At 43.0% G+C, this 25,391-nt stretch overlaps 1 protein-coding gene across 5 annotated transcripts; it reads right to left on the reverse strand.

Moving 5' to 3' along the window:
• Positions 1-792: 792 nt before the first annotated feature.
• CBLN2 (cerebellin 2 precursor) lies at positions 793-10,552 on the reverse strand. 5 transcript variants are annotated; one of them, XM_079108692.1, is made up of 5 exons: positions 10,441-10,552; positions 9,908-9,952; positions 8,251-8,760; positions 5,321-5,440; positions 793-5,069 (listed from the first exon to the last, which is right to left on the reverse strand). In XM_079108692.1, the coding sequence occupies exons 3-5, from the start codon at positions 8,605-8,607 to the stop codon at positions 4,872-4,874; spliced, it is 675 nt and encodes a 224-aa protein (XP_078964818.1). In that variant the 5' UTR covers positions 8,608-8,760; positions 9,908-9,952; positions 10,441-10,552; the 3' UTR covers positions 793-4,871. The 5 variants fall into 5 exon arrangements, with proteins under 5 accessions (XP_078964818.1, XP_078964820.1, XP_078964821.1 ...); XM_079108694.1 differs by having other exon boundaries at positions 8,251-8,784; positions 9,908-9,955; positions 10,441-10,523; XM_079108695.1 differs by lacking the exon at positions 9,908-9,952 and having other exon boundaries at positions 10,441-10,544.
• Positions 10,553-25,391: the final 14,839 nt, after the last annotated feature.

Raw genomic sequence — 25,391 nt, forward strand, 5'->3', positions numbered from 1 at the left:
AAACGCATGTGGGCAAGCTGATGAAGATGGTGATTTATGACGCTGTAGCCTCTTAAGTGATTCCAGTGATGGAAATCCACAGCAAAACCCACTTAGGAAGATGGAACAGAACTCCTATTATCTGTAGGAGGTAAAATTATGTGGCTTTTGCCCTTGCAAATTTCAAGTTACCCTACTGGGTTTGAGGATGTAAGGAAAGCTCATTTGCTTAAGATTCATATTTCTGTTACTGTTATTATACAAACTCACATACATGACATTTTTTAAAGTTCATATTCATCAGATCTTTTTTAAAAGACTTTCAGCATAGCTTTTTGCAATTTTGGGGAGGGAGAGGGGCTGTGAGGAACTGAATTTGTCCAATCATATTACTCTATGTAACATAACAACACTTGAAATATCTAAAAAAATGAATTGTAGCCTGACTGCAAAAGCAGTCAATATGCTTTTTGGAGATTTCATATGGTTTGAAATGCTTGGCAAATTCACAAACAGACTTGACTAATGACTGGACATCATCAGCTAACCTCTTCCCAATGTCTCAGAGAAAAAAGTTTCAATGCACAAGAAGAGGAAAACAATGAAACCAATGTGGAAAGAATATGTTGATTAGCTTCATTATGTTTGGTGTGCTTGATCTTTAAATACTAACAAAAATAATTTTAAGACACGAGAATTTATAGGATTGGCTTAAATTATAAAATGTTTGTAATTTCTCATTTTAGTAACAAAGTGTCCATTTGGGAAATGTAATTTCAATAAGTAAATTGTCACATAAGCAAGGCAAAAGGGCAAATCTCATTGTAGTTTTACAAGTGACTTTACAGAGTGAACCACTGACCCTTTAGAATGATTCAATGCAACCTGCTTCTATAAGTTTCCCATTTATTTACACCATCATAAAAATAATGTAAAAGAATTCCTTCGACCATGTGCATTTATGCATTCGATTATTATACACTTCTTATACCATAGAAATATAAACAAACATTGACTATTTTATTCACAGCAATGTTATCTTCTTACAACATTTGTTCCTTTATAAAAGATGCAAGCTGTGGGCACAGAGATTGATAGAACAGTCTTTGCTCCTTTCGGTACAACTGAAGCCCACGAAGGAGCAGACTCTGCCTTTGCTTTGCTTGCAGAAAGTGATTCATCAAATTTTCCTCTTACATCTTCCCAGATTCCAGGAGAATGTAGCCGGTCCATGTAATTTTTATTATATTACCATGTTAAAAGATCAGGTATATATGTTACTGTATTCACAGGTCAGCAATATGAATATAATAGTTGCTATGGATATGCCCACTGTAATTTCCTTGATAACAAGAAAATACCACAAGTAAAATAAAATATTCAGCAAAGGTTTTGTTTTGCTTTATATGTATGTTCTATTTTTTTCTGAGTCTCAATATAACTAGATTTAGCTAATTTTTTAAACAAGTAAATCTATGTCATCTCTACAGGGTTCCATGAATTTTCATGCTAATGTTCAGCAGGTTTTTATCACCTTTATTCTGAGCAGCCCTAGAAAGCACACATTGTGGAAATGTAGATAATTTCACTTGCACATAAACACATATATCAAAAATATTAGGGTGCAAAAATAGTTCAGGAATTACAGATGGCAAAAATAGTTTCTCAGGACCTGGTGTTGAATCACTGGGGCTGTGTTTCAAATTGGAATATAAGTTAAGTGAAGAAAAAGGTATTTCACTAAGGGCATGGACAATTTAGTACAACTAACATTTGTCAACTAAAGCAATTTAATATTAAAATGCCATAATATTAACTATATTAATCAAATTACATTTTTTAATTCGTACCATAAATGTTACATTTGTGTATTTTTCTGAAATATGGGCAGAATATACTGGAACATAAAGATTAACAGGAACCTCACAGGATAGCTAAAGAACACAACTGAGAGTGAAATTAAATTAAAATGTATGCATTGTGATGTTATCATCATCCCTAAAAATCGAACTAATGGAATCCTCAATATAGCACTACAGTTTTAATAGTCTATTGAGAAACATGGAAATTTGCCTTCGTGTACAATTGCCCTCCTGTCAGATATTCATTTTAAATGATTTTCACAAATTGTATGTTGAAAAATCTGTCTTTCCAGTAATGCTCCTGCCACAATAGCACCCACGTTACCCACTTCTCAGGGACCCTCACAACAGCCCGATGGGGTGACCGACCATGCAGGGTCACGACCTCACTCTGCAGACAAGAAAACCCAGGCTTCATGCGAGGGCTGCCAAGACCCGCCTCGGCATGCTACACATCTCTTTTTTCCAATAAAAGGAAAATGCACGTTGGTTTTTGATCCGACCTACACGTGTGTGGCCCGTAACAGGGAGCTCCGTGTCTCTCAGGATCCTCAGTCAAATCCAGCCTTGGCAGATACCTGGGTTGATGGTGGACAACTTCAGAGAAGCTCTCTCTCAGCAGGGCCTCTTCTCAGGTCCCTGCCAGCATCCCAATCAAGAAAGCAAAAGAAAGAGGTGGAAAGAGGCGGGACTGCAAGAAGTTGCTTTCCTCACCTGAAATAAGCTCCTGAAATAGGCTTAGTTTTAGATTGGTCAATTAATAACTTATTTATTAGACAGTATAACCCAATAACAACCGGTATGTAATAAAGGTATAAATACAAATACATGTATTATATATTAAGGGATAAAAGCAACAAGTACTCATATTGTCCTCTAGTGAGGTTTCCTGTTTTAGACTGAACACAAAGTTAAGGAAATGAGTGAAACAGGATTCAAACAACAAGACACAGAGGGCACACACTCCAGCTGCCTTCTATTTCTGTCACCAGCATTAATAAACAATGTCCACTCTGAGAAGTATGTCTCCTACTCCCAGAAACAAAGCACTCAACAGGACTTCTGGTTTATTCATTTCCTCACAGACTTTTAACTCAAATCAAATTCTGCATTTTTCTGTGTTCTTCAATTAAGGGCAGTGAAACAGACCCTCGGTCAAACCTCTTTGCATAAGCCCCCCTGCATGTACTGGAAACCCGAGGTCTACCACCCTCACACAGTCTGGAAAGGACTCCTGTGACTTCCAAAGTTGCTGTCTTTTATTAAATAAGCTGTCACTGATTGCAATGTTGGATTGGTTCTTGGACAACTTCCGAGATTGTGATGGAAGCAGAGGATCTACCATAAAACCTTCTTAATGCTATCTTTTCTATGTTTCTCCCCAAACTCTTCCCGTTTGAAACAAAATAAGTAAAAACAATGTACTTAAGTATGCAATATCATCCAGACCCACAGCTGTGTCTGCAGACACGGGTGCGTGTTTGTGTGCGTACTTTTCAAAGAGGCACCGTATGGATTTAAAGTCCCCAAGTTCTTGACACCTGGCCTTTACTTCCCCAATTATTTTTGACAGTAGGAATACGATGTGGAGGGATTAGAGCAAGCCAGACATCAAACCCATTTATTCTGAATCTTAAAATGTGAGCTTTATCAATATTTTGGTTACACTGTTACACAAAGAACAAATTAACATCCTGTTTGAGGTCTCATATTTGATTGCTTTGGGATCAGTGACACTTCCTTGGCATAGGAGCCCTGCGCCCATCATCTCTCAGCTGTGTCTTAATAACAGCCTTGCACATGAAGCATGTGTGAAACCGCTCCCACCCCGAGGTGCTTTGGCCAATACCTTTAGTTGCTGTGGCTTCCCAGTGGCTTCCTGCCAGGTGCCTGCCCCAGTGTCAACAAGACCTGTCCTTGGCGGATTAAAGGAAGATCCCGAGGAAGAGGGGCTGGTCCTGTTTTCTTTGCCGCACCTGATCACTGAGCACTTATTCCCAGGTGGATCCAAACAAGGTAAAACACTCCATGAAAACGGTGCTCAGGGGACCTGGTCATCTCAGCGCCACACGTAGCACAGTTCCGGCCCACCCAGGAAGGCCAGGTTCTTAAAGGATTCCGAGTGTAAATTAAAAAATAAAACAAAATCCAGGTTGCAAGTGCTAAAGGTGTATCTGAGAGAATCTCTTGGAAGAATAAGCGGAATTGTCCGTTTGCTCATTACTTTGATAGATAGATACTTTTGGTTTGGTGTGGTCTCATTCAAAACAAAATAGACAGGTTTTGTTTTGTTTTGTTTTGTTTGATCCCATCCATAAACTCAGCATACATTTTCTCCCTCCTCCCCAACCCCAGCACAAAAGCTTAAAGTGGGGTAGGGACGGAGAGCCCAGTGCACAAGAAAAGTAAAGCTTCTCAGGAAAATACAAACAATACAAAACAAAAGTGGCAGTCCAGTCGTGCACACTTGGCTCCTCTGGATAAAGCACTTCCTGACAGGTTCGCAGTGCCCCGCCCCCTCCCAGCCGCCCAGGGAAAGGTACAGAACCAGGGCGAAGCCATTCCTTCTCTTAAGGCTCTACAGACACACAGGGAACACAGGTCAAGGACTGTCCCGTGGGTGGTTCTTGCCAGGCTCTTGGTCTGAGCCCTGACTGCAACCTGCAGTCGTTCCTGGTCCTCAGCAGGGCTCCTGCCACCCGGACATGGACACAACGTACAAAGAAGGCGAGTCAGTGGTCCCAACAATAAAATCCAATATCGACTTTACAATCACAGGTACAAACTGCTCAGATCGATAATTTCATTTCTCCTTAAGACCTTGTCGTCTAAAACTAATTAGAGGCCAGGTTCCCAAGGAATTGTCAATATTCAAAGAAAATACTGGAGATTTAGAAGGAAATCATTCTTGGACCGCAACAGTCCGACAGAAGCTGGAGATGAGTTGTCCTATTCTGGCAAGAGTAGGGTGTCATGAAGGGTGGATTCCTGCGTCCAGATTGCAACTTCCCAATCGTCCAGGGGCTGAGTCTATAGAGGAAAAACCAAGAAGCCCGAGAACGTGGAGTACTTCCAGCCCCCCATAAGGTTGCCCCTCTCCAGTTTGAGGTGCACTTTGTCCTCCCTTTCCATGAGTAGCAGGACTCCATTGCTGGCCGCTTCTCTGGTAACATCCTGGTCTCCTGCAAACGCTGAGATCACTGGGTAACCATTCTGCATTAAACTGACCTAAAATGCAGAGGGGAAAGCTCAGCAGACAGTTAAGAACCCCACTTACACATGCTCTTTTCTTCCTCACCCCCCATCCTTAGAGCCCACACCAGGGGCCTGAGAGAGAGGATCCCCAGTGATCTCAGGACCAATCTTCTCTGGAAAGCCCAGTTCCCTAGTTCCTCAAGCCTCACAGACCAAAAGAATGGGCCTTCAGCAGCGGGAAACCATTAGCAGACTGCATGCGCCCCCTTCTCACAGCTACCCACCTGGATGGTTTGCCTGTTGTACACTTTGACCACATGGAAGCTGAAGCTATAGATCCCTTTTCGTGGAGCTACGAATATACTGGAGGCAAGATCAAAATGGTTGCCGATATTTACTAAGACCTGAAAAAGAAGAGGGAATACAGTACTGACCGCAAGCTGCTGCTCAGCCTGTTCTAACGATGCTCAGATAACCACTGACACCAGTTCCTGTATTAACACAGAGCGGCCAGGCTTCCCCAGGAAGCAGGCAGACTGAAGTCACACCATCCTGCTGCAGGAACGGGTTCCAAAGGTATTCTCATGTATCATGATTTTGAAAGATTTTTAAACTATGTTTTATTCATGCATTCAGAAAGTGGGTGTGGATTTGATTAGCTGGGAGTCAGGGCAGAGAGAAAGGAACGGGAGATGCTAAGCTCAGTAAACACACAGCAACTCAAGTCTGTTCCTGAGATCTGTGGGTTACCATGCCTTCAACAGGGTGCTCTGTTTAACAAACACAGTTCCATCCTTGATGCCGGGAAAAAGGGCCATAGAGCAAGAGGCAGATTCAATGAGACTGTTGCTATAAATGGAAATCTAACTTCATCTGCCCCCAGGGAAGAAATGGTCTGGGTCCCCCAACCCCCACCATTTCCCAGCCCCTGGCAGCACACAGTAGGTACTCAATAATGCATACTGAGTGAAGGAGCGTGGTCAATAAATGACTGCCTGATTCTCTTCACATTCCTCTGAGCAACACGTTTTACCTGTTAGTTGAGCAATGCAGATAAGTTTCAATAAATAAAAAGAATTGAACTGGTAGTTGGGTACCCTCAGTTCAGACTAAGGAAATTGTACAACATGCAAGAGTAAATGAGAGAATTAGCCACCTGACAGGAGCTCACATGACCCCGTCAATGGTAGTCCTCATATACAAGGGGAACAGAGGTTTAAAGCATTACAGCAGAATTTGTAGAGTGGCAAGTTCCCAGTTATGGCCCAATACCCTTTCAGATGTTACAGAGAGAATTGGGTCAATTTGTCCAGATTTTGTCCCTATCCCTCCTCATATACAAATTAAAATTCAGTTAAAATAATAAAATGGCCCACTGGTGTTTTGGTTTCTAAAACAAAAAGCCAGCAGCAACATTAACACTCTAGATTCAAGATTATGTCATCTGGTCAAAAAATAAACTTCAACCTGAATAACTTTACTTGTTACTTCTTACACGCTCATTATAAATGACTTGCTTGCAACTCAGAAAGCAGTGTGCAAAGCTGATGTAGCTTGGGGAATGCAGCCAGGTCCCAGGCCACTCCACTCAGTCCACAGGGGCCCTACTGTTAGGACAAAGCACTTCAGGACGTCTGTTCCCAGTCCTGCCCCCAGTCTTCCTCACAATGCTTTACAGAATGAAGTCTTGTCCACTTAAGCCCTTAGAATTGCCTCTTCCCTTCACATTGACCCTTTGCCTCGGTTTTGAATTTGGAAAACTGGCAAATTCACAGCCATGGTGTAGATGAAAGGACACCCTTCCTGGCCCTGAAAAATGGACCTCAGTGACCCCCTAAACAGGCCACTCACTTAACCCACCCTGCTCAGGTTCCTTATCTGTAAACTAGAAAACTATCACTATTTATCCTGCCCTTCATCACAATTTTCTCAACACCCAAAATAAATGGTGGATGTGGAAATGCCATGGAAGCTATTTGTAAGGTATTGGGAAATAAAAAATAATCACAAAATTGTTAGCACATTTTTAAAAAGCAACATTAATAGAGTATCCAGTTCCCAAATATACTTGCATTGTTGTCTCCAAGATTTGGAAATGATTAAAATATTTTTATCTTATAAATAAAAACATTTTAAAAACACCCCTCCACACACAACACCCCTCAAACAGATAACCCTTAACAAGGATTTACAAAGTGAATACCTCGGCCTAAAAAGAGGCCAGGCGTGTGTGTGCCTGCCATTGCTCCGATTGCAGAGCTGACTGGTAGAGACAAGGAAAGCCACTGGAATGTGTCCAAGGACCACAGTTATGCTCAGGGATGGGTGCTTCATTTTGTGGGAAGCACTTTGCAAAAGAATTAGCTGATTAGGTAAAGTTTGAAAAGCACTGAAATGCTTTTAATTTGTTTCTGAAAAATAATAGAAATCAACAGGGAAGGACACAAAGGAAAGGTCACAAACTTTAACCCTCAGCACCAACAACCCAGCGAAAGAATCGCAAAGGCTTGACCATGTCTGAGTCTTGATTGCTTTGAACTGAGTGTCAGAAGTGGCTTAAAGCAAAACACTGCTCTTTGTTCTTACGTATGTATTGACATACTGTATTCAGTGCATTTACATATTGTATGTCTCACTTTCTATACCGTGGTTTATATAACCACAGTTTTGTTTTATATTTATATGTGATCCCTGCTCTTTTCCCTACAACTATCCCCACTTATTTTTCTCCCTACTCCATCTCCTGAAATAAACAATCAGTACCTCTCTTCTGTGCTTTGGGTAGGCTCTTTGGAGAACTCCTTTTCTGAGTGGGGGAGTTTTGAATGCATTCAGCCCTTAACTTGACACTCCACTGACTGAAGATCATCAACCACAAAACACTCCATCCCCCCAGCAAAAAGTAAAACGTGCAATGTTTGCTTTTGGGAGATACATTTCAAATCCTAGCTTTACAGGACCCTTAGCTTAGACATCTTTAAGGGATTCTCAGTAATCCAAGTGCCCAGTAAACTGCTAACTTAAGAATATAAAAGCTACAATGTGGAAGGGAAATGAGAGGAGTGAACTGACAGAGTAGCGAACCAAAAGGTAGGGCAGAGCAGAAAGAAGGGAGCTCCCGGGACTCCTGGTCGGAGAAGCAGGGGAACCCCAGCTGTCGCGCCCGACCCGCCCTCTCCTCCTCGGCGGCGGGTGGGCAGGCGGGCGGGCTGACCTGGTCGAAGTAGATGGTCATGGTGCGGTTGCTCATTTCCGACGGCTCGTGGTTGGTGCTCCGAGTGGCGGAGAAGGCCACCTTGGCGCTGCCGGAGCGCACAGAGATGCCCAGGGAGGAGGTGACCGCGCCATCCGCCGACGGGCTGGAGTCGCACACCACCAGGCACTTGCCCTCGAGCACGATCGGCTCGGTGTCGTTCTGCGCCCGCACGGGGCAGCAGGCTGGCAGCAGCAGCAGCAGCAAGGCCAGCGCCGCCCCCAGGCAGGAGCCGCAGTCGGCCGGCTCGCGCAGCGCCCCCCGGCGCCCGGGCATGGTCAGCCGCGGCCCCCGGGGGCCCCGGCCGGGCGCCGGCATCTGGGCTGGGGGGGCGGCGCGCAGGGCGGAGGCAGGCGTGGGCGGGAAGAGCGCCAAGGATCGCGCGGGGGCAGAAGTAGCCTCCTCTGGCCCGGGTCCCCTGCTTTCCTGCTCAAGGCCAAAGGGGTTCTCAGAAGGAAGGCGCCAGCGGACCTGTCAGGGCAGAAAACCCAAACCCTTAGGTCGGGAGGTAAGGCCAGGGGGATGGGCGCCGGGGAGCGGTGGCTGCGGCTCCTAGGCTCCCTTCCAGAAGGCCATCCCCTTGGTCTGGGCACAGCCACCCCATCCCCGACTTGGCACAACAGGTTCGGAGAAAGCCCGAGCGCACAGTGCAGAGCATCCCTGGAGGGTCCTGCGTGGCTCGCGCAGGGGTGCGTGAGGTCAAGGACCCGCGATGCTGCGGAACCTCACTGCCAAGACAGGGTCCCGGACCCTGGAGGGGGCGTCAGCGCCGCCCCCCGCCCACTAAGCTGAAGGAAGATGGGGTGTAAGAAGCGGGTGAAGGAAAAATATATGATTTACCGTCTTCATTTCAGCGACATTTTCTTGAAAGTCAAACCAAAAAAAAAAAAACCCTCCTTTCCCTGCCTTTCCTTTAACCCTCTATTTTTCCATCGTGGACGTGTTTTCTGGCAGTCCGTTTGGGAAACAAATGAACAAAAAAACCCGTTTTCTACCCAAAGAACAAACCCCAGGAAGCCCCTTGGGGTGAAAGAAATTAAGAGGAGCTAAAAGGAAAGGAAGACAGGAGAGTGAAAGAGGGGGTGCGGGTGAGACTAAAGCCAAGGACCCACTCCCGAGGATCCCGCGGCTACGAAGGAGCCCCTGGAATCAACCTCTTGGATTCTTCTCTTGCGCGAGCGACAGAGGATTCCAGCGACAGGAATCCCAGACTTTGCTTATTTCCCAGCTCTCGTTTCTGAACCCCCGTCCGCTCTTCCCTGCAAATTCCTGCTAACTTATGCTCCCTTCGGCACTTCTACCCTGTCCCCCCCTTCACTGAGCCAGACAGGTCATTCCAACGCCCAGCCAAGAGGCAAAACGTAAAGACGCCTGCCTCCTCAAGGCTCACGGCCTCCGAACAACTCTTCCAGGGCTCTTTCTAAGAACAAGATAAGTTGTTGCACGACAAATATCCTCGGTCCTCAGCCCCGGTGCAAGACGATTGCGAGATTCTTCCCTGACCCTCCTCTCGCTCTCTTGGAACCGCAGCAAACAGACTTGCGATGGTCCTCATGAAAATGCATGCAAGAGGGCAGTTAGCACAAGGATCCTGGCGGGGAGGGCCGGGGCGTGTTACCTGGAACGTCCATGATGGGCGAGCACCGCTGTCCGCGAAGTTGTTCTGCTTAGAGAAAATGAGGCGAGCGGTAGCTGGCGGGAGGAGGACTCGGAGCGCGACCCCTTCTCCCAGCGCGTGGCCAATAACCGCGCCGCCCCGCCCTGCCGCTTTCCCGCGCCGGCCCGCGCCGGCTCCGGTACACACCACGCCCCGCGCCCGCGCTCCCCGCGGCCGCTCTGCACCGCGCCCCACTCTGCTCCCGGCGCCGCGTTCGCCGGGCGCCTCCGACCCGATCCTTCGCACCCTGCACCGGGCCGCACCGAGTCCTCAGCCGCACCGCGCGAAGCCGGCTGCCGGGGACCCCTCAGCTCCGGTGCCCAGCGCACCCACAGCGCGCATCGCTGGCGGGACCCCTTGGTCCCGGCCTTTCCTCCAGACTCCGGAGGGCAAAGCACATCGCCGCCAACGCCCTAAGGCCTCTGTGCATCGCCGTTGTCTGGGCCTCCCGCATCCCCAGCCCGCACCCTGCACCGCCTTGGTCCAGCTCTCACCCAAACACCCAGAGCGAAATCCTCCTAGATGCCGTTTTTAAAAATTAGGCACCCTCAAAAGCACCAGTCTCGTCTCTTCTTTTAGATTCTTTCTTTTCTTTTCCAAATTCCCTCCAACTCTTAATCTTGAATAGCGTTATCACTTTCATAATGAAGAGGGGGAAAAAAAAAAAAAAAAAAAAAAAAAAAAAAAAAGTTTAAAAAAAAAAAAAAAAAAAGACTGGGATGGAGCTAGAAAGCTTTGGAATTTAATGGTTTAAGATGCCGTGGTTCCAGAATCTCCAGTTTGGGAAACGTCAGGTTTTGGCAAGAATTGAAGAAGTGCCTCCCGCCTAGGTTTATGAGTCTACTCCTCTGAACCTCGGGGCTCCTGGAGCGCATTGGCACCGCGCTTATTTATTAAAATGCCGGCTCCAAGCACTAACGACCTGGGTAGACGCGCCGGGTTTCCCAGTTGCGCCTGCAGCAAGGGCGAGACGCGCAGGCACGGACGTGGGGCGCCACCTATGGGTGCTGGTGCCTTCCTGTCGCAGGCTTCGGACAAGCGGACTCGGGCAGAACCTTGGGGGAATCCTAGGGATGGGATGGGGTTTGCGGATAGTCTCCATTCACCCCTAAGGCAGTGCTGGTCTCTGCAAAAACACGGGGGAAATAGAACGATATGTATAGTTCTTTCCAGTCTCCTTCAATATCTTTGCCCGAATCCAAAAATGAAAAAAAGAAAGACAAAGGGGGGCAGCATTTTCATTTTTCAGATCTTCACCATTCTGACAAACTGCCAAGGTGATAGTCGCTGCAGTAAGATTATCTTCTGCTACCATTGTGGGTACAACGTTTGCACGGACCGCTGGGCTGATAGCTCATACCGTTCTTAAACAAAGGAGTCCAGTATTTAAACGTGCACTTTATAACCTGATATTTTCAAACGTTATTTAAGAAAATGCTTTGCTCTTGGGCTTGCATAATATGCCTTTTCTGATAGACTGATCAGAGATAAACCCCAAGTCTATACCAATGCATTTCTCATTCCTCCAACTTTTACAGGGACCCCTCCTTCCTTTGAAGATCTAGGCAGTGTTTGGTTCCGCTTTAAGAAATGCATCTCCTCGGGTAAGCATTTGGAAGGCCTCTTTCGTTGGCTGCTCTCCCCCTCAGAATAGAGCTGTAAGGCCTACGCTTTGAAGAGACCCTCCACGTCTAACCTGTCTAGCCGGAATGGAAGGCTGGAGCAGAGCGAACCCACCGGCCCGATCAGGTGTTTCCTAGGCCTAAGAATGTTACAAGAGCCTATGAGTTCAATGCCTTCTACTTGACATAATTTTCAAAACTGTACAGACTACAAAAAAAAAAAAAAAAAGAACCCCATAATCTGTCATGCCCCTAAACTGTATCCTCTAAAATTCAGACTGCACTGAAACATCTTATTAATATATTGGTCATATATACTGGGCTTTGTGGGAAGTTTATCCCTAGGACATCACCGGTTGCTGTTTTACTACTGCTTCTGGGAGTTTAACACAATGGAAGTATCACCTTACTATTCTAAGAGCACATTATTTCAGATATTTTATTTCCACATTTCATCAGTTCATAGTCTCTTATTGTCAAAATAAACACAACACTCTCAGACCATCACCGGGAGTACTGATTGGGTGCAAGCCTAAATAAGGAAAGACACTAGATCTATGAAAGAAATGTGAGGTACAGACTGATTTTTAGAGCACTTGGGGGTGCTAATTAAGTAGAGGTATGACTTTGATACCTCTGAAGAAATCTTTAAGTAACAGCTCTGGCAAGAAACTTCCTTAAACGTTGCACTACTTCTTTACTTTAAACTAATGCCAATGCAAACACACATGAGCCAGGTCATTATCATCATCTTCAGAGTTAAGATCTTTTCTATGTGGCAATGAAAATATTTAATGTGTTATGAAGAGAACTTTAACCTACGTAATGAACTGGGTTATATAATGAAAACAATAAGCATTGTTATATAATGGGAATAAAACAGGTTAAGTTCGAATTTAAGCTTCTGATTACATTTAGAAATGCAGAAGAATGACAGGGAAATGGTTATTATTCACAGATTTATTGGTTATTCTACTTATAATAGTGGGTCAAGTGATAATGTTTTCACTTGTAAACATTTAGAAAAAAAATTTAGAATAAAACTAAGATATAAGTCAAAACTTCCACAGTTTCCTCAAAAACTGATTTTTGTCCCATTTTCCTGTTGCCAGTAATTTTTGCTCTCACAGCTAGAACACTAGTAGTCGACGCCGCTCTCCAAGTTTAGGGACATCCATCCTGCAGACAGTGATAACAATGCCGACCGCGTTGCTGACTGCTGACATGTGTCAGTTCCTTCAGCATGCCCTTTTTATAGGCTAAGAATGCAGCTTCACACCCACCCCGTGGGAGAGACAGATGGTCATACAGAGCTGGAGTGAAAGTGTTCTGATGTTAAAAATAAAGTGTGGGAGAAGAGCCTGGGATAATTCTAGTCCTTTTCCTTTCATTTGTCCAAAATATTTATCTCTCGTAGATTTTAAATTTGTCTTATTTGGAGAGAACCCATTACTGAAATGCATTTAGCATGCCTTATAGTTTTCACTTGAGTCTTTAAACTGCTGCATCATATTTATAATTCTGTTCTAGGTGTGTCTTAAAAATTATCTATCATGGATTTCATACTCTGGGACATTGAAGCCATAAACATAATTTGACAAACATAAGCATTAATAAAATATAATTTTCTAAAATTATGAGTAAATACAGTCTTGAGGGTTACTAAGATATGGAAAATGTATAATAAAATATAGGGCACACTCTGGTTATTCTATGATGAATTGTTTAAATATGCACGTTGATATTTCTCAGTGAAACAAAACCATTACTGAAGTGCACACTGAATTAAAAATGCATAACATCAATGAAAATATAAAAACTCAAGGCTAGTGGGGAATTTTATGTAATGTAATAGGAACGTAAATAAAATTCTTTAAAAATTGCCGTCAGTTCTATATCAGTCACCGTGTAATAGAAAGAGCAAGACAAGTTTGTCTACATGAGCTATTGGTTTGTGTTTATTGACTGAAATTTCTAAGTAATCATAACATCCTGGCCAAATTAGCTGAGCAATTTGCTGCTTCTGTTAAAAATCGAGGTTGGTGGAACTCAGGCCAGTCGTGACAGTCTGCGTTGTCATGGCCACGTCGTCTGAAGGGGTCATCACTGCCATTCCGTAGCATGGTGACCTTTCCCCAGACCTGCTACCAGCTGTTTTATGGCACACATGTCAATGTTCAATGAACATTCTTTAAAAATATGTTTTTAGGGCTGGGGAGATAGCTCAGTTGGTAGAGTGCTTGTCTTGCAAGCACAAGGCCCTGGTTTCGATCCCCAGCACCACAAAAAAGAAAATAAAAAAAAATATGTTTTTAAAATTTGCTTTCGTTAGCCAAGTGACAAAACATAGAGGAAACTCAACCACGATGCAATAATACCTCAATATTATAATATGGACACACTAAGCTATAAAAGGACACTTTTTAAATTTCTCCTTTGGCTTTTGTTAATAGTCAGGTTATCATCTCCCAGGGGATCTGTGTGGCCAGGGAATTGAAAACACACAAGTAACTAATGTGCTTGTTACTCCTGTATCCCATGCTGCCTGGGGGTTACCATGGCACATCCTGAAATTCATGCACAAGGCAAATTAATAGCTTTGCATATTTCTAATATTTGAAATATGGAACACCCACAGACAAGGAACTATTAGTTAGGAAAGAAACAATTCATCTTTATCCTCTGGAGCTATTTCTCAATGTCCTATGTAATCCTAATTCTTAAATTCCTCTATTTCATGATAGCAAGAGTCTCTATTACTTTACCAAATTGGCTCAAATGCCTAATGAATGTCATTTCAATTCTATCAAAATAAAATGATTTACAAACAAGAACACCATCTGGAAACTCTTATTTCTCAATGAGAGAGTTATTTCTGATAAAACTTTCTTCTGCAAATTGTTGTTTAAGAAATATATTCTACTGGTACAGAAAGTAGTAGAAAAATATTAGTATATGCCTGGCCTGGTAGCATGCACTTGTAATCCCAGCAAATAGGGAGAGTGGGGCAAGAGGACTGCAAGTTTAAGGCCAGCCTCAGCAGCTTACTGAGGCCCTAAGCGACTTTGAGACCCTGTCTCAAAATAAAAAATAAAAAGGGTTGGGATGTGGCTCAGTGATTAAGTGACTCTGGGTTCAATCCCCAATACCAAAAAAAAAAGGAAAGAAAAAAATATCACTAGTATGTAGCTAAAGTAGTTCCTAAATTTTTATTTAAATAATTTTTGTAATTTTAATTGTGTGCTCCAAGAAATGTCATATGTGGTGACAAAGTGTGTTTCTGTCTCAAGTATTCTCCATAGGAATAAATGATGAAAGAATTTTGCATTTTTGTTTAATAATGCTTTCAGTACAAACATTTTGAAGCTAACTTTAGTGGCATTTAAGAATAATAGTTTTGTAACCATCTTGGATTCTGTAAATATGTTTTATTTTCAGATGGTCATTTAACACAGAAGCCATTGCTTTGCTTTTTGTCCCTAGCAGAAGATGTCCCTGCACCTGCAAGAAACAAAGGATCATGAAATATGATGGAAATCAAGGAGAAAAAAGTGGAGAGTGTGTGGGAGAACCAGCTGATAAGCTCTGTTCCATTATTTTTAGTTGTTATTTTAATTATAAATGATGTGATAACTTGATACCTATATGCAGCGTGTAATGATCAATCAGGACAGTTAACATCTCCAGTTCTTTAAATAGTTTTTAATGTTTTTGACTTCCATGTAATAATTGCACATATTTATGGGGCAAGTGATATTTCAGTGTATGCAATATGGAGGATCAGTTGCTTCTGAAGGAGGTTTGGGATCTGAATGTGGTGGTGGTGGTCTCTGGTGGTGCTGACCCAGAGGTTCAGAGAGCGCGATAAACTGACTAAGCCACCTCCAGGGCCTTAGTGACTTGCAGGTCAACACACTGGACTGTGGTTGGGAGTCTCTGAATCCAGCATGCAGTTGATGTGGCAGATATATTGCCTAGACCTGCAGGAGGACCTGTGGTGTTGTTTCAGAAGACAGCAAAGAACGCTGACTACTCCAGGATTGGTATTAACTCTGGCTTTGAGCTTATTCTTTGGAAATAGAACATTATAAGGACGAGTTAAATAAGCATTCATATACTTTTTTGTGCTAATACTGAGCAACTTGAAGGACCACGTCAATAGCTGGAAATCCCTTGGGGGCCATCCCACAGATGAAAAGACTGACGCAGCCAGTTCATACTGGTCATGTCTGTAAGAGAAATGTGGTGATCCTCTGCACAGAGATCAGAGTTCAGGAGCAAATCTATCCAAGAAATGATTCTGGATCTGCAAGTCAAAGCCATGCTGCTTGGGCGTTTGCGCAACAGGCAAGATGGCGTGCACTGCACCTGCTTCTGACCGTCAGCTACAGCAGCTCTGTTCCAGGGATCCACTGTCAACTGCATTCACTGGTTTTCTTCACCATAAACTCCTGTGGCCTGGGAGCTGTGTGCTGACACTGGATCCACACAGGAGGGGAGGATGGTAAGATTGAGGATCATACATGCCCATACTTCCCAGGCTGTAGGTCATGAATCTTCTGGCCATCTCGTTTAAATGCTGGGATAGGCCTGGAGCCCTACCTTCCTGGCTAGATTGCTGCTGATCCTGAAGCCTTTGGTCTGCAGACTGCAGATCTCTGAGTAGTAAAGATCTGCTCTGCTGTTCTTGTGGGGACATTAATCAACACCTGAAAATTATTTTGAAGGTTTGATACTAAGACATCTGAGAGGAAAGTACTTAAATAGAATAAGCTCACGTTGGAAAATGCCCTGGTGATCAGCTAGTACACCCAGAAGCCAATGTCCAGTCGTGCGATGGTGATGGTGCACCTCCTGTTTCATCAGCACCTCCCGAAGCTGTTTTCTCCAGTTGGATCTGCTATATTCTGTGTACATTTCTCAAAAAGAAAAAGAAATCAGGTTGTTCTCAAAATCTGTTCATTTGTTTTGTACTAGTCTAAGTATGATTGGGGCAAGGCAAATGAAGGATATCCAAGAATCCAAGAGAAACACTTACTAAAAGTATTTTTAATTGGCATCTGGGGACAATTTATCACCTGAATTAGGGTGTTCTATCGTAAGTCATTCCACCATTGTAATGGAAGGAGTTTCGGTTCAACTGCATATTACTAGGCAAATGCCTACCTAGGGCTTTTCTAGTGTGTGTGTGTGTGTGTGTGTGTGTGTGTGTGTGTGTGTGCCTGAAATCTGTAGTGGCCCTCTGGCTTCTGAGCCAAAAGGATGGTTCCTGAGGACAACAGTGAAGAGGATACTGAGATTAATATTTGGGTCTGCTAAGAAGTGGCAGAAAGAGACAACCTGTATGCAAATACAAAAGCAAATAGTCTCCCGGTTATAATATAAAAATATTATCCTTCATATGAAACTGGGGCTTTGCTTACTCACTGACAGAAAGTGAGGAAGTTAAAATTTTACTTTAAAATAAGTAAAATGTGGGGAATATTCATCCCTTGGCAGGTTGACTGAATTTGTGTTTGATAAATCATTGTACTGATTTCTCATGATGATCTACAAGAAAGCATATTGATTTCCCTTCAGGATTCTCATCACCTCCAATAAACACAAACATTTGTTAAATTTCTAATTTATCTGAGACCTAGCACCATCATTTCTCCTGAGGAAACTTGAACCACACAAAGAGGAAAGGAAGAACTCAATGAGTCAAAATGCAGAAAAGTCTGGAAAGAGCCGGTTGAGAGTGCTGGTCAGCCAGAGACGGAGAAAGTTAGATATGAGATCTGATGCTCTGTCGAGAGGTCTGTGGGGGAGACAGACCTTGGAAAAAGACAGCCAGAACACTTTCATTCAGAAAGTGATACTCAGATTGTTTCCTAGACTCTGAACCCTGCATAACTAGAAAGATATTTATATAGCTTTCGAAAATACAAAAATAAAAACTTCTCATTGTGGGAAGTGCTATCCCATAAATGGCCTTACCTGACAGAGAATATTTTCCAATAATTTTGCAAATACTCTATGTGGCTTTAGGAAACTTATCGTGAATATTAAGGTTTATGTTTTAATTTAATTCATGACATTATTTAATATCTTCTGTGTAGAGCAATTGAAATAATAGACTAATGCTAACATACTCCATTATATTATCTATGCATTAAATAATTCACTACAATAATTATATAGTTGTATCCTTAACATTCATGTTATCACTCTTTCATGGTGTTTATACTCAGTCCTGCATAGGATTGCATGAGTATATGTACTGACACCTGCAAACATAACTTCTTTGCAAATAAGTACAGTGATTTCTTTTGTGGATATTTTTCAACACATCCAGCATTGTGTCTTTGCTGATTGAGATTTCCATATTTGCAAATCCATAAATTGTTTCTGCTGCTCCTCAAAGAGTATTTTCAGGTGACTCTTATCATGTGTCTTCATGTTCATTTTCAGAAATGCCTAATGGCTAAAATGATTTAAATAAGAAAAAAATCAGAAATTAAGAATGAAAGCTCTTACTAATTAAACCACCAAAAAAGTAAGATTAAAGTTATTTTGATTTTGGAAGCGTAATCATTTGGTTTCTAGAGGTCTTCATTTTCTGGAGCCTGGTCCATGAGACTGAGGTGCAACTGTGAAGTTGGAGCACATTTTAATTCTGTGCTTCCATTTGTCAGCTGCTGTATTTCAGAGAGGTCTAAGTTTTGCCTGAAATAGAATCAAATAAAAGATTCAAGAGTTGGATAGACTGAACATTTTACGAAGTCTTCCAGAATGGAAGCTCTGCCTTTACCTGGGGCCTCTAAGTGTGCACCATCCCTGAAGCGGCTCTCCACGTGAACACAGGCCAGGACTGTTCCATAGACACGACACGAGAGTCCTGGCTGTCCACAGGAGACACTACTGAGTTCGCTGAGCTCTGCACATAACATGAATTCATACCAGTGTCACTATATATGTAAAACACGTTCATCATATAGAATATGAATTAGCATGGCTCATTTCATTAAAGAAATAAGTAGTCCAAACTTCTAGACTCACCTTGGGCAATATGAATGCTGAATTGAAGCTCCGTTTGGAAGGGCAGGATTCTTTGCTGTGATTTGATGATTGTACAGCTGTGCTGATCTTTCATCTAAAAAAGACAGCTGTTGCTTTTGAGTTTTTGTTGTGCTCAGTTTGGTTTGGAGAAATTATTATCCTGCTTCTCTATGTTCTTAGCTTTTTCTTTCTCTTTTGTCTAATTTGTTTTATCAGTGTTTTCTGAATTGTAGTGCAGATTAACATTGCATCAGAGAAGTGGACACTTTTATTTGACAATTTAATAGGGGATATTTATATTGGCCTATCATAAAAATACTTAATACTTTATACTATATAATACTTCATAATTCTTTTCAAACTGTATAAACATCAGCACACTTCTTCCTGTGCTGTGTCATTCAAAACAACCATTTTTTGTAATACAGAGGCTAACATTCTTTTTTTTAATTATTTTTTTATTTGTATAGACTGCATTTTGATTCATTGTACACAAATGGGGGTCATCTTTTCGTTTCTCTGGTTGTGCATGATGTAGATTCATACCATTCATGTAATCATAAAAGTACATAGGATGATGATGTCTGTCTCAGTCCACCATTTTTCATACCTCTGCCCTCTCATTTCTTCTATGTAATCTAAAGTTTCTCCATTCTTCTTTCACCCCACCCCCTCACCCCCATTATGTATCGTCATCCACTTATCAGGGAAAACACTCGGCCTTTGGGACAGACACTTTACAGGAGAAGATATACAGGTGATCAATAAATATATGAAAAAGTGTTCAGCATCTCTAGTAATTAGAGAAATGCAAATTAAAATGACTCTAAGATTTCATCTTACTCCAATTAGAATGGCTAATATCAAGAACACAAACAACAATAGATGTTGGTGAGGATGTGGGAAAAAGGCACACTGATACTTTGCTGGTAGATTTGCAAATTGGTGCAGCCACTCTGGAAAGCAGTGTGGAGAATCATCAGAAAATTTGGAATGGACCCACCTTTTGACCCAGCTATCCCACTCCTTGGTTTGTACCCAAAGGATTTAAAATCAGCATACTACAGTAACGCAGCCAGATCAATGTTCATAGCAACTCAATTCACAATAGCTAGATTTGAAACCAACCTACATGTCCTTCAATAGATGAATGGATAAAGAAACTGTGGTATATATACACAATGGAATATTATTCAGCCATAAAGAAGAATGAAATTATGGCATTTGCAGATAAATGGATAGAATTGAAGAATATCTTGCTAAGTGAGGCTAACATTCTTGATAATGGAAAAATAAAAATGGAACTGACAAAATGTGGAGGGGCAACCAGTGAAACTCACATTCTCCTGACTAGAGATGTGGAGATGTTCATTAAAATTAAGGAAAAAAGGACATATCTCTTTCTGAGTTCTAACACTTTGACCCACCTCTTTAGGTATGTATAATGGAAAGCTCTGGTCCTTGTCCCCAATGCCAATCTATGCCAATTTAATAATGAGGACACAGTTTTGAGAAAAAAAAAAAAAACAACAACAACAACAACAAGAAGAAGTTTTATTGTTTTGCTACCAAAGGAGAAACACAGGGGACTCCTGTCCCTGAGGTTGGGATTTTGCCCACCAGGAACAGGGTGCTTTTAAAGAAACTCTTCAAGGTTTGCATTCCGGTGTGCTCTGGTCGGGGGCCCCAGGGTGCCCTGATGGTGTGTTAGGACTCACTGGTTAATTCAAGAGAGGTTCATGGCCTAGGTCCCCGGGGAGATGTCTCCTTGCTGTGGAGCACAGGTAGCTCAGGGAAAACTTGTTCCCTGCCTCCAGGTTAGGGGAACAAGAGGGAGAAGAGGAAGAGAAAAGCAGGTTCCTTTTAAAATCAGCAGCAGCCAGGGCTCTATTCGAAGGCGAAGTGGGCCGCTGCTGCCCAGGGATGAGGGAGCTGGACCTGAGGGCCGGAAACCCAGCTGGTAGGCCCAGCGCAGGGGTCAGGTCTGCCCACTTCCCTCAGGGGCGTCCCACGGGAAAGAGAAAATAAAGGAGCAGCTGTGGGCTTCATTTTCTAGGCATAAAGGGAAAAGAAGACATGTAGCCCAGGAAAAATAAAGAGAAATCTCACAGACAAGTAAATAAGCTAGCAGTTTAAGAAAGACAGAAAATAGAGAGACGACAGATGTGCAATAGATGGTGGGAGGGAGGTGTGTGAGAGAGATGGAGGGCACTCTGGGCGGGTGCTGAATGTGCCCCAGAGGCCACGTGCCCAAGGCCTGTGGTGCCCTGGAAGATGTAGGCACCCTGCGGCTGGGGCCTGGGAGGGAAGTCAGTTGATGGAGGTGTGCTTGGAGCCACGTTGGCATCTGCCTTCCGCTCACCTTTTTGTTTCCTGGCCACCAGACCATAAGTGGTGTCCTCTGTCACGTGCTCTCCAGCAGGATGCTTTCTTGCCACAGGCCCAAAGGCACAGGGCCAGGCGGGCAGGAACTGAAACCTCTGAAACCTGGAGCCAAAGTAAAACTTTCCTCTTTTTAAGTTGTTTATCTCAGGCATTTTGTCTCATGACAGAAGACAGAACACCACAGACAGGTTAGGTACACAGGGACATGCGTTTCACGTGTGTGTGCGTTTCAAGAAAGATTGACTCAGTAACAACTTCTTTTGATAAATGAATGAATAGAAAATACATGTTGGTGATCTAAAGCTTAGATGATCTTTATGCTTGAAGGATTTCAGTGAAAACACCCAATTTACTACTGAGCAGATACATGCTCTAATGGCAAGAGAACTACTTAATCCAGGTCATAGAATTTGGCATGTAACAGAGTAAGGAAAAAGTTATAGGCCATAATGCAAGTCTAGTCTAGAAAACAACACAACAAAAAATTCATTCATTGACCAAAAAAAAAAATCCACTGTGAATTCTGATTGATGTTGTGAACTGTAATAAAAGGTCTCGATGGGGAGAAATTTGAAACACTTGGCTAAAATGAGATTTGAAGACAACTGTCTGATTCATTTTTCAGCTTTATGCCTGTCCCTCATTACCACGCCTCAGTGCAGTTTGATTATATTACTGGGGAAGTGCATATTTCTGTAATGAAGAAATATTATCATATCCTTTGGTTCTCAATCCTGCAGGGAAAGAATTAATAACTAATCACATAATCTCTTCTATAATTTATCTTTCATAATCCTTAGAGTGTAACATGACTAATAATGTTAAAGGAAGTAAAAATCATAAGACTATTAACAGTTGTTGTTTTCATTACCCTGTTATTGTCGGGTTCGACTGTGATAAAAGCAGTCAATTTGAAATGTGTAATAAAATTTGAAATCATTATGCCTGATTTACCTAGAGGATGTTCAGAATAAAGAGGGAAAAATAATTTTTAAAAGAAAATAAACACCTTTTTTGTCTGACCCTGTGGATTTCTGTCAAAGAAATGAATATGGTTTGAAAATAATGATTCTTAAGGTTACTTTAAGCAGGGACATTGCTTCCTTTCAAGTTTCAAGTGTTAGAATTAAGTCCCAGAGTTTAGAATTACTGTTAGAAGTAGTACATTTTATATTAGTTAGCCTGATTTAGTCTTTCCATAATGAACACATTTATCATTATATTAAATTGTATCCTGTAAATATATACAAGTGTAATTTGTCAATTTAGAAATGATAAAAAGTGGTACATATTAAACGTACCATTTCACATACTCCGGTTAGAAGGATGGTTCCTATGAAACTCAGTATATTAAATGAGATTGACACAAAGTTCTTTTGAGCTTAAATAACTTACCAAATAAATGAAATTAATGTCTTCAGAGGAAAAATAAATAAATAAAAATTGAGTGGCAAAGGTATTTCAGTTGTCAAATGTTAAATATGATCTCTAAATGTTCTAGGCCAAAATACCAAGGAAATCCCTGAATAAAATTTAGAGAGAGAGAGAGAGAGAGAGAGAGAGAGAAGGAAATGAGGTGTCATCTTGTACCATCCTGTGCCTTCCTCCTCAGTGTGGAGGGGAAAGAGGAAGAACAGAAGACGGGGCTGGTGTTGACTCTCCCTTAGCCCCTACTTAGCAGATAGGAAAGCGCTGGAGACAGCTGCTTTGCTGAAAGTGGGGACAGGGCTTCTCCAGAGGACCTCTCCTAGGAAGGCTGCAGGCGATCAGGAAGCCCATAGGCTGCCAGGCTCCTGACTCCACTTCTACTAAGAACCCATTGTTGTTCAAAGCTCGCCATTTAAGGAGACAACCTATTTCTGGAGAGAGTGTGGGAGGAAGAATCTCCTATTGATGAATATGCAAGTACTCACTATTGTGTGTGTGTGTGTGTGTATTTAATAATCTGCCTTTTCCATTTAATTTACTGTGGGCATTTGTAAAAGACGTTTAAATTCAAATCAAATTAAATAACAGTAACAAATTGGAACTCTTTCCTTCCACAGAAACAGGAACTGAAGCCAAGTGACTTGTTCACAGCCTGGAGGCAAAGCGATAGCCTGCGGTCTAGGAGTCAGCGGCAGGTCCACCAGCAGCCTCCTTGCAGGAGTATCTCTGGAAGCCAGGACTCTTCTCTAGGCCAGCCTGCACTCTGGGGCCCCCTTGTGGCCGCGTGAGGCAGGGCGGCTCAGGCGAGCAGGACGGTGAAGGGCGTGGCTTCAGTAGCCCAGGGCTGGCAGAAGCAGGCCAGCGCTGAGCCACGCCTCTCCACTGCCACTCCAGGCTGTGGCGGCCACTGCTCCCTCCGCCTGCGCCCCGGGATGCAGCCATACAGACAGAAGCTCTAGCTGCCATGTGACGTGAGCAACATTAGCCCTTGTGAGGTGAGCACCCGCCTTGGGATTGCGGGGTGTTGCCGCACACCCTGGCCTATACTGACTAGATCACGTGCTGTCACCGTTTCCTCTTTTCAGAGAGGGAGTAAATTTGGAATTATAGGACTGTTTCTAAAGATGCACACAAAAATGAGAACATTTAGGAAAATAGAATGATTTATCCAGCTTGGAAATGCCTGATCTGTAATTCTTAAACCTGGTTTTATTAAAATGGACTTTCCATTTTTCTATCAGTGAATATTCTACCACATAATGTAAATTCCAGTTAGTAACAATTACTGTTTAATATAGGAGAGGGAAAAAAAAGAAACAGAAGGAAGGATGGAGGGAGGGCGCGGGGAAGGGGAATTTCTCATGCGTGCTGTGGAAGCCCCCTTCCTGTGAGGGTGGTGAGGTTTGGGGAAGTGGTCCTTTATGTCTCTGTTTCCTCTCCGCAGCAGTAAACCCACGGGAGCTATGAAATAGTGAAAGACTACCAGCGAGACTGCAGGTTCTCAGACAAAAGGTACATGACCGCCTTTCTTTGGACTGTCCTGAAGGAAAAGGAAGAATCAAGCCAACTTAAAGCAAATTACTGAAATAGATATCAAGAGCTTCACGATGCCTAGGAGTTGAAGACTCAGAATCGTAATGGCAGGTGTGAGGCAAAAGCAAGGGTCAAAAAGGAATAGTCACATCAACAGTCAAGGATTTGAGATAGAAGACAAATTGTGTACCGATACATGCTTTTAACCCCCTCCCAACTGAAAACGTTTTCATCCTTCCTATATGAACATCCAATGAGGAACTGAGGGAAAAAACAGAGTCGCTTTTATCTTCTTGCTTACCTGTGTTTTGAAGGCCACTACAGAACTTCTCTCCTGCAGTGTATCCCACGCAGCCATGACCACTGTTTGCCCTATAAACAAATAACAGTATGACAGATACAATGCATGCCATTCACTTTGCTTTGTAAAACTGTTTTAAAAATAGCATCTGATTTTCTCAACAGAAAAACTCAAACTGAATGAAAATGTTAAAGAACAAGAGACAGAACTGGAAAGAAGAGTGAGTAGACAGGCTGAGCTCAGGTCTGAGCCATTGCAAACAGGACCAGTGGCATGAAACCTGTCAGGGAAGGGCGCCCTGGAGCAGAAAGACCCGGAAGTCAGCAGCCAGCACTCCCCTAGGGGATGAAGAGCACCGATAACTAAGATTCTCAGAAAGAAGGTCTAAGCGGACGATGACTTACGGTGGGGACCTCAGACCATGTGCTATATGCCTGACTCTTGAGGACCCAAGACTAAGCTTAGGTACAAGAGAGTCAACCATGTCTATGTGACCAAGCTTCAGGAAAATCTGTGGACACCAGGGATTCAGTGTCTCTGGCTGGTAATCCCCAAGGAGTGCCTTCACACATTTCTGCTGGAGGGTATCAACACTGTCCCTGTAAGTCCCCTGGAGAAGGACAGCTGGGTGCTCCCCCTCTGGTCTCTCCTGCCCTGTCCCAGCCACTGCTTGTTGCAGACTTCAGTCTGTCCCATAATTGTGATGAACTGCAGTGGTGACTGTAACAGGCCAGTTAAGTTCCATGAGATCTTCCAGGGAACTCTTGAACCTAGGGCTTCCTTTGGGGGGGCTTTCGCACTAGCAGAAGTCCTCATGGGGCATGGGCCAAGCTTCTGCCTCTCGCTCCAGCAGCTGTCCTCTTCTGTCACTACCCCTGCGTTGAGACAGTGTGGCTGCTGGAGGAAGCAGAAGCAGCTTTCCATATGGGAAATTTTATAAACACATAAAATGTATTCAGTTGAGGACCTTACGGGAAAATAATGTCTATGACTTCAACACATCTTCCAGAAAGTATGGGGGCGCTTTGGAGCCAGAAGTCACTTTATAAGCAACCCCATAAATATCTTCTATGTGTTATTGTGTACATGCGGGAGGGTTTAAACTACTGTTAGGAATAAATGCTCTGATGCAGTG

This window comes from Sciurus vulgaris (genome assembly GCF_902686455.1).
Source record: "Sciurus vulgaris genome assembly, chromosome: 13".
NCBI lineage: Eukaryota > Metazoa > Chordata > Mammalia > Rodentia > Sciuridae > Sciurus > Sciurus vulgaris.